We start from the raw sequence: 9,171 nt of genomic DNA, 5'->3' as shown, positions 1-9,171 counted from the left end.
AAAAACAGGTGAACCAGATTGGCAGGGAGAGAATTCAGAGAAAACCTGAGACACACAGGACGAGAGTCCCAACCTGCAGCCAGGAGACTTTACCCCTGAAACGCGCTCAAAGTCAACGTGTCCCAGCACAGTCTTGTGAGATCACTGTACTCAAATGATCAAATGTTCACCCAAAAATGAAGCATGCAGTATATTGTATTTATCATTCGTGCTAACCTCGTGATCACTAATGCACATTGCTTGACTGAAGCAAAAATAAATGGAGTTTATTAACGAAGGTTCGGGAGGGATGACAACAGCCGAGCTCAATCAGCCTCAGCTGTCAATAATTCGTAATCGCTCCTGACGCCATTTCCTCACCTAAAGAATTAGGAGTATAGAATTATAAATTCTATACGTAATGTCCCCCCCCCAACCCCCTTCCTCGCATCCCACCTCCACTCTGGAGCTGCCCCCTTGATCACTCCCCACTGCCACGGGAGTCGAAGTCTCCTCGTCCTCTGACCAGGAGTTTAGCCCTCAGCTGAGCCAAGTTTTATTGTGAGTAAAACACTGCATAGACCTTTCAGTCCGCACAACTCTTGGGCGGTGTTTTTCCTAGTGAAATACATTGTCACTTTGCTTCTGGAGGGTATTGCACAAACTGCCCCCAATTAACCTACTGTACGTGGCGAAATAAAAGCTTAAACGCGAAGTATAGTTGACGCTCATTGCCAGCTATCAACCGGTGACGATTCTTTCTTCTGCTGGTCTCCTGCGCGGCCACGTGTCATCGCCGCGCCCTCTCACGCGCCTTCTGCCGAGACGAGTCGCTCGCTCGTCTGTGGATTCGGTCGCTTCTCCCCTCGTGCCGCTGTTCGCGTGAGAACCGTGGCGGGACTGTTCCCGCAGGGGGAGTCCGGCAGGGTGGCTGAGCCGTCCCCGGGCACTGTCTCTCTCTCTCTCCAGCGATGCCGGGATGTCGCTCAGCCCGCCTTTTCCCACGCCGTCTCCGTGTCCCGGGCGGGCAATAGGATCGAGACAGAAGTGACGGTGACAACGGCCTATCGAGAGCCAGGCCAGGTGCTCACCCCCCCAGGGCGTATAAAATACTCTAAAAGCACGGAAACTGGTTTCTCCGCTTCTACAGGCAAAGCTAACAGTCTGCAGTTCAGCGCCTCTTCCCACCCGGTAAGATGTCTGTGTACAGCCTCCCGGAGCCGGCTTACCCGATGCCCGAGCGCTTTTCCCAGCTGATCAAACCTTCCTCTCGGCTGAGCTCGCTCACCGGCCTCGTGCGCAAGGCGAGCAGCCTGGGCGGCATCACGCCCACGACCCGCATCTCCACCTCCAGTCTCTCGATGCCCCTGACCTTGTACGGCGGCGGCGGCGGGGGCTCCTCCGCGGGCAGCTGCAGCAGCCTGATCGGCGCCGACGGCAAGGCCACCATGCAGAACCTGAACGACCGCCTGGCCACCTACCTGGAGAAGGTGCGCTCGCTGGAGGCCGCTAACGGCGACCTGGAGCGGAAGATCCGGGAGTGGTACGAGAAGAGAGCGCCGGTCGCCCGGGACTACAGCGCCTACGAGAAGACCATCGCCGACCTGCGCAAGCAGGTGAGGACGGAGAGGGGGGGGCGGGGGAGCAGGGTTTGAGAGCTCTGTCTGTGTGACCTGTGTGGCTGAGAGAGGAAAGATCAGGTTCCCCGTGTCTATTAGGAAAATTGTAACTGCACTGTGCTGGGTTCCACAAGTATGAACGCCGTCCACAACTCTGGGCTTTGCTTCTTATCGGATCATTAGAGGCTCCGAGACAAATGTTACGTGTGTTCTGAGAACAAAAATGAATGACGTGGTCAAACGAATGAAAACGACCCCTCGAACGGTCCCGTCTCCCTCTTTCTCAGCGGCTGCTGAACCAGAAAGACGAGTTGGATCCAGATCTCATTTCAAAGTCGGCCAGCCGACTGTCTCCTCATGCCGACGGACAAAAGGCGCTATCCCCTCAGTATAACAGAGCCGGCGTCGTGTTTGTCAGGGGACTCAGCGGAGACCCGCTGGCTGATCTGCAGCGTCCTGCGTTTCCCACGGCCGGCACCACACACCCTGCTGAACACGCCTGACTGCGCCCAGGCAGCCGGAGAGCTTCGGGGGGATTCGGGGTGCTTGACTTGTGAGAGGTCTAGCAAGAAACGGCCCAGGCCAACAGGGCTGAAGAGAAATAGGAACAGGGCTGTGGTGATATTGTATTTCTGTCTGGTATAATATTTCTGTCTTCCTCGCTGCTGGAATCAGGTGGCCGTTGTTGACCAGTTACATTCTCGCTGTTCTCCGACTCGTTCCCAGATCAGCGCCATGACCCAGATGAACGCCAAGATCATCCTGCAGATCGACAACGCCCGACTGGCCTCCGATGACTTCAAAGTCAAGTGAGCCCTCGCCGGCTCGGAGTGGCTGTGCGGAGAGCCGGGCTGAGCCAGCTGGGGGGGGGCTTGAGAGAGGGCGAGGGTCCCGGCAGGGCGCTGTCCTGTCTGGGGGGGGCTTGAGAGAGGGCGAGGGTCCCGGCAGGGCGCTGTCCTGTCTGGGGGGGCGAGAGAGAGGGCGAGGGTCTCGGCAGGGCTCTGTCCTGTCTGGGGGGGACAGAGGGGCCGAGGGTCCCCGGCAGGGCGCTGTCCTGTGTGGGGGGGGACAGATGGGCCGAGGGTCCCGGCAGGGTGCTGTCCTGTCTGGGGGGGGGGGGGACAGAGGGGCCGAGGGGCCCGGCAGGGCGCTGTCCTGTGTGGGGGGGGACAGATGGGCCGAGGGTCCCGGCAGGGTGCTGTCCTGTCTGGTGGGGGGGGGGACAGAGGGGCCGAGGGTCCCGGCAGGGCGCTGTCTTGTCAGGAATGAGTCCAGATGACAAGAGCGCAGCAGGAGTTTGGGCTGAAGTGTTCGGTCTTTAATTTTGGAAATAGTGAATGCGACAAATAAGAACACAAGGCCTAAGAGAAGTGTACAAAAAAGAAGGGGTAGTTTTTTGGTCATATTATCATATTAAGTCATGTTAAGTGGTCATATTGGTCATATTAAGTGACCCCAGAGCTCTCTCTTGAATCTTCCCCAGTCTCTCCAGCGCTGAGGAAGGTTCAAGGCACCAGGCCTGGGCAGAGCATCTGGCTGCTGTGAGGAATCTTATACAAGCCTCCCACTTGACTGTCTTTAATGCTTTTTGTGTAATTTTCCTGGAAGAAACAGCCACAAAGTTGCCCCTGGGATACAAGAAAACACTCGGTGATCATTTCCTTAAACTATGAATACCAAATGCAATTACTCCACAGTCACAGAACCAGTTTAGAGTGGAGAAATTCTAAACTGTTGCCAAAGGAACCCTGGCAGAAAGAAAGGTGCCATTAGCTTGCCCTGTCCTGGCAGGTCTGCATTGTTGAAATTCTTCAAATCACCCAAACCGCCCGCCTCCCCTCCCGGAAGTGGCCGGAACTGCCTCCTCAGGCTTTAACCTGCCGGGCGTCTGGAGTGACGGAGCCGCTGTTGGGCAGCGCAGAGCTCCCTCCCTCACGGTGCTCTGGCTCCGCCTGCTGGCGGCACGGGACACAGCCCGTGCCTGAAGGCAGATTCCTTCGCCTTTGTTTTGGTCTCCCGGGGATCGCAGTGCTCGGCGTCTTCTGACATCATTCTCGGAGGGAGCGCTGTTTCGTCGGCGGACTGCAATTACTGTAACAAAAAGTAATAACGGTATAGAAAAACAAATGGGCCCCTCTTGCCTACTGTTAATCCCTTATTGGATCAGAACACAGCCAAGTCGCCGAATCTGATCTGACGCGAGGAGCGCGTTTTAAAATAGCTTACAAATAAGTCGTTCAACCCATGTACCTCCTGCGATTAGCTAGTAGCTGACTGATCTGAGGAGCTCAAGTGGACGGGTCTTGTAAGAAGCCAGGGTATCGGCTTCAATAACATGGCTGGGTAACTGGTTACTGACCCTACCACTGGCAAGCGTACTGTCTCCTGCTCGTAGTTTTAGTTGTTAAGCTCTTCACTGATGTCCTCTGGGGATCAGCTGGTTGCCCTTGAAGGATTTGAATACATGAATGAGGCCTCCAGCTGTGATGACTAACCCCTACCCAGAACTGGGGTGTTATAATGAGGAAGGGCACTGGTCCCAACACAGATCCACGGCTCCTGCCCCAATACTGTCCACCCCCAGCGATCAGGCACCCCTCGTCTCCACCCGAGCCAGCTCTTCAGCTCAAGCCCTTCGAGCGCCTGTGCGCGGGCTGCGTCAACGCACCGGCGCTCATCGTCGCGCTCCCCGGTCCGCAGGTACGAGGCAGAGCTGGCCCTGCGCCAGTCGGTGGAGGCCGACGTCGTCGGCCTGCGGCGCGTCCTGGACGACCTGACGCTGACCCGCTCGGCCCTGGAGGCCCAGGTGGAGGCGCTGCAGGAGGAGCTCATCTACCTGAAGAAGAACCACCAGGAGGTGAGGGACGCGGGGCCTCGAGTTTATACAACAACAGGGCATTCACGGTCACCTCGCCTTTCCACAGCCCCATCCACCTCTCCTCCTGATTCTCAGCACAGATCACGGCCGTGTCGCCCTGCAGCTCCCAAGAGCTCAGCAGGTGGGAGCCTGGCCAGTACCTGGAGGGGAGACTCCTGGGACAGCTAAGGTTGTTGCTGGAAGAGGTGTTAGTGGGGCCAGTAGGGGGCGCTCACCCTGCGGTTAGTGTGGGTCCTAACGCTCCTATTATAGCAATGGGGACACTGTACTGTAAAAAGGCTCCATTCTTTGGATGAGACGTAAAACCAAGGTCCTGACTCTCTCTGGTCACTAAAAATCCCAGGGCGTTTCTCAAAAAGTAGGGGTGTAACCCCAGTGTCCTGGCAGATCTCCCCCTGGCCTTTACCCATCATGGCCTCCTAATAATCCCCATCTCTGAACTGGCTTCATCACTCTGCTCCTCCCCACTGCGAGCTGGTGTGTGGGGAGCAGACTGGAGCATCATCCAGGTGGGGCTGCACACTGGTGGTGGTGGAGGGGATCCCCATTACCTGTAAAGCACTTTGAGTGGAGTGTCCAGAAAAGCACTATATAAGCATAAGCAATAATAATCAGATTTTTATGGATCTTTTGGAAGGATGGAATTCTCCCAAACCCATCAAAATAAATCAGCCTTTCGTTCATGGGGTTCTGATCTGTACAGCTCATCAACCCCATCAGGCCCTGCTACCCCGACAGCTCAGTGGCGAAGGATGCAGTGAGCTCGAACCCGCGCTCTCTCGCCCTGCAGGAGCTGCTGGTGCTGCGCTCTCAGCTGGGCGGCCAGGTCAGCGTGGAGGTGGACGCGGCGCCCCAGCAGGACCTGATGGAGGTGCTGCAGGAGATCCGGGCGCAGTACGAGGGCATCGCCGAGAAGAACCGCCGGGACATGGAGGGCTGGTACAGGGGCAAGGTGCGACTCGCGGCCCGCGGGGATGGGCCAGCTGCTGGCACCCTGTGCGCTTGGCCCAGAAACCTCACCACTTTCTCCAGCTCAGAAATCGCTCTCCTCTCTCTCTCTCCACAGTTTGATGCCCTAAGCCAGCAGGTGTCAGTGAGCACAGAGGCTCTGCAGTCCAGCAAGTCGGAGATCTCCGAGCTGAAGCGCGCCATCCAGGGTCTGGAGATCGAGCTGCAGTCCCTCCTCAGCCTGGTGGGTGGCCAGAACGCTGCCTTGTGACTGACCTTCCTCACAGTGGCACTAATACCAAAGCCCCGGAGCCGCAGCACGCAGAAACAGAGCTGTCTGGAATGGTTTTAGACTAGAGACGTAAAACCGAGGTCCTGACTCTCTGTGGTCATTAAAAATCCCAGGGCGTTTCTCGAAAAAAGAGTAGGGGTATTACCCTGGTGTCTTGGCCAAATCATGGCCTCCTAATAATCCCCATCTCTGAACTGGCTTCATTACTCTGCTCTCCTCCCCACTGAGAGCTGGTGTGTGGGGAGCGTTCTGGCGCACTATGGCTGCCGTCGCATCATCCAGGTGGGGCTGCACACTGGTGCTGGTGGAGGAGATTCCCATTACCTGTACAGCGCTTTGAGTGGAGTGTCCAGAAAAGCGCTATATAAGTGTAAGCAATTATTATTAATTATAATTGTTATTAGAGCCAGACTGGTGCTTCTCGGCTGAATTTGGTTCTGGACTCGGACACGCAAGCGTGTTTCTTGTTTGTTTTAAGCGGAGCTCCAGTTTGAGCCGTGAGAGGGGAACTGGGTGATGATCAGTGTCGGGCAGCTGCAAGCAGAGCTCGGCGCCCAGGGGCTCCAACCAGAGTGGAAGGGCAGCGCTGACCCTCGCTCTGTCCCCTCAGAAAGCCGCGCTGGAGGCCACCCTGCGGGAGACAGCCGAGCGGCGCGGCGAGGAGCTGGCCCGGCTGCAGGGCGTGGTCCACCGCCTGGAGGGGGAGCTGGCACAGGTCCGGGGCGACGCCGCGCGGCACGGCGAGGAGTACCAGGCCCTGCTGGACATCAAGACGCGCCTGGAGCGGGAGATCTCCATGTACCGCCGCCTGCTGGACGGGGAGGACAGCAGGTAACGCGCGGGGCTGAAGACGGAGGGCGGCAGGCAGGGTGGAGTTAGGCTGGCAGAGTTAGTGCCGCTCGTTCAGCGCGCGAGCGTGCAAACGTACTGACTTCCTCTTTCCTTTTCTGTGGTTGCAGGAGCGTCGCGCAGCAGGCGAAGGGTAAGTGGCACCCCTCCCCCTGTCTGGGTGGGGAGCGGTCTCGTCTCTGTGCCCATTATTAACCGGCCAGCTCCTCCCCTGCTGAACGTGTGCTGATTGCTGTTTCTGGCCGGCGGCTGTGTTGCAGAGATCACGGTGAGCACGACCCGGAAAGTCCAGACCATCGTGGAGGAGGTGGTGGATGGGCGGGTGGTGTCCTCCCGGGTGGAGGAGGTGGTGCAGAAGATCTAAACCAACCCCCCCTTCCCAGCTCCACTGACCAGCCCACACCTGGTGGACCTCTGACCTCCTACCAATTACACAACACCTTGTCTTCCCCAGCTCGGGGCTCCCCAGCTCTGGTCTCTAGCGTCTCTCTACATGTGTCAACAGCTCACGAGGTCTCCCTGTAAACCCCAGCCCTTAATTTGCAGGGTCAACTAGATGTACTTAATGTGTAGTTCAGAGGGGCTTGTGCCTCTGCACAGGTTGTATAGTTTTAAAAGCAAGTCAGCACCTTAAGAGATAGGAAAAGCTGTTAAACTGCTCCAGTTTAGCCAATAATCAGCTCACCTGGCTCGTTAAGACCTAAATGGAAGCTTGGAGGCAGGACCGGAACTGGGCGTCTCCCAGTTAAAACAATTTAAAACACTCTCTTTAAGAACAGAACTATTAACCAGTTAGATCTTAAGAAAGGTTATACTGAACAGGGGGTATTAGACCCAATTAACTCATTGCTTAGTGATCTGAGGATCTCATTCAGGTGGTTTGTGAAAGGTCCCAGACGAGGTTCCTCAACAGTGTGGCTGAGCAGAATATTTCAGCCTTTTTGTAATTGAGGTTCCTCTCCTGTCCTGTGGATGTCCTCTGCTCCTGGTTTCCCCATCAGCTTGGCAAGAGTCCAGTCTGTTATTCAGGACTAGAGGGACTTGTTTGTTTTTTTTTACTCCCCTGTGACTTTCGAGACAGAAACCAAGATCTAGAAAACCTGTTTCTTTGCCTCCCTCTAGAGCTGGTCTGTCTGCTACCACTTTTAACAAACACAAATCATCCCCTTTTCAAAGAGACAGCTGGCTCTGGGTCTACTGGTACTGATCTATCTGAATCCCAGGATGAAAGGATGGATGGAGGGGTTGGTAGAGTCCAGTGAGAGGACAGCTCTTCTTTCTCTTGTGTTCTTGTGTTCTTTCTCTTCTTTCTCAAAAGACAATGTGGAGATGACCTAGGAAATGACCTTTGTCATCTTTTCTTAAAGCAAAAGGCTTAATTGTTTCTTTACTGCTTCATTGATCATAGTAAACAGTTAAGGAACAAGTAAAGGTTTATTCCATGCTGAAAAGAGAAGACAAGAAACGCAACATTTTGGCTGTGGAGCCTTCTTCGGGTGTTTCTATATTAAATTGTTACAAATCAACAGAACTAGTAAAGGTACAAATAGGCAGCAGATGGATAAATAAAGATGATTCAGGAATGAACTCCGTGTCTCTGTCTGTGGAAGTCACAGTAGCTTGCTGGCCCTGGTGCTCAGGGGGCTCTTTGACGCTGAAGTCAGCTGCCACAGGACGAGTGTGAATCCTGCTGTAAGTGAAGGGCTGCTTCCTTCAGGACTCACCAGTGGGCAAACCGTGCCAGTGCAGGATGACTGTGTCTGGGGGTACTGCACTGCTATCTACCGGGGTGTGTGTACAGTATACTGTCCACGGGGTCCCAGCCCTGTCCCCAGAGGGGTGCTGCCCTGGGAAAGCTCCTGTCCAGCAGAGCTCAGAGGTCACCTGCAATCACCTGCCCCCAAAGGTCTGGATACATAGATCCAGGTGGATGCTGCACACTGGTGCTGGTGGAGGGGATCCCCATTACCTGTAAAGCGCTTTGAGTGGAGTGTCCAGAAAAGCGCTATATAAGTGTAAGCAATTATTATTATTATCACATTTGATGAAGCAATCAGCGCACTTGGAGGAGACAACTCTGGTACGTTGCTCAATATTATTACTTAACGACCCACATGACCAATCAGTTTATTTAAAGAGCTTGTCTGATATGGGTGTTTGTGAAAGATTTCAGAGCTAAAAGCAAAAAAAAAGACGACAACATCCAACTCAGTGGATATTGTTCCCCGTTTCAACCAAAATTGTGTAACTGCTCCGAATAAACAGCAGAGCAAATATCAAATTCATGATACTCGAAGCCAGCAAACTTGACACCAGAGGGAGCACATACGCCCATTAATCGATAAAAGTCAACCCTCGGCTGCGCCCACATTTCAAAGTAGGCGAATGGACGCTAGAGGGCGCTTCAAGCCCGTGTCTCAATGTACGGTACGTTTGAGTGCCCTTGCTGTCAGGGGTTTGACACTTTTTATACACCAGGTGGCAGTATACAACCTAGTACTCTACAGTATTTTGTGATATTCTTTTCTGAGCAAATACAAAAACTGTTCTATAACGTTATATATATAATAATAATACTTATAACATAGGAACAAATAATAGGTTTA

General features: G+C 54.5%; 1 protein-coding gene across 1 annotated transcript; it reads left to right on the top strand.

Moving 5' to 3' along the window:
- Positions 1 to 1,114: 1,114 nt before the first annotated feature.
- Positions 1,115 to 7,436, top strand: LOC148814846 (keratin, type I cytoskeletal 42-like). Its single transcript, XM_088906275.1, has 8 exons — positions 1,115 to 1,595; positions 2,325 to 2,407; positions 4,299 to 4,455; positions 5,267 to 5,428; positions 5,543 to 5,668; positions 6,327 to 6,547; positions 6,676 to 6,698; positions 6,826 to 7,436. The coding sequence occupies exons 1-8, from the start codon at positions 1,176 to 1,178 to the stop codon at positions 6,927 to 6,929; spliced, it is 1,296 nt and encodes a 431-aa protein (XP_088762401.1). The 5' UTR covers positions 1,115 to 1,175; the 3' UTR covers positions 6,930 to 7,436.
- The last annotated feature ends 1,735 nt before the right edge of the window (positions 7,437 to 9,171 follow it).

Source organism: Atractosteus spatula, chromosome 26 (assembly GCF_055471065.1).
Source record: "Atractosteus spatula isolate fAtrSpa1 chromosome 26, fAtrSpa1.hap1, whole genome shotgun sequence".
In the NCBI taxonomy this organism is placed as follows: Eukaryota; Metazoa; Chordata; class Actinopteri; order Semionotiformes; family Lepisosteidae; genus Atractosteus; species Atractosteus spatula.
Note: the sequence above shows the minus strand (reverse complement) of the source record. Positions and strands in the feature narration are given on the sequence as shown.

Coding starts and splice junctions, on each gene's coding strand:
- LOC148814846 (XM_088906275.1), top strand. CDS start 1,176: ATGTCTGTGTACAGCCTCCCGGAGCCGGCTTACCCGATGCCCGAGCGC. Junction 5,429..5,542: donor AGGGCTGGTACAGGGGCAAG/GTGCGACTCGCG, acceptor CTCTCTCCACAG/TTTGATGCCCTAAGCCAGCA. Junction 6,699..6,825: donor CGTCGCGCAGCAGGCGAAGG/GTAAGTGGCACC, acceptor GCTGTGTTGCAG/AGATCACGGTGAGCACGACC.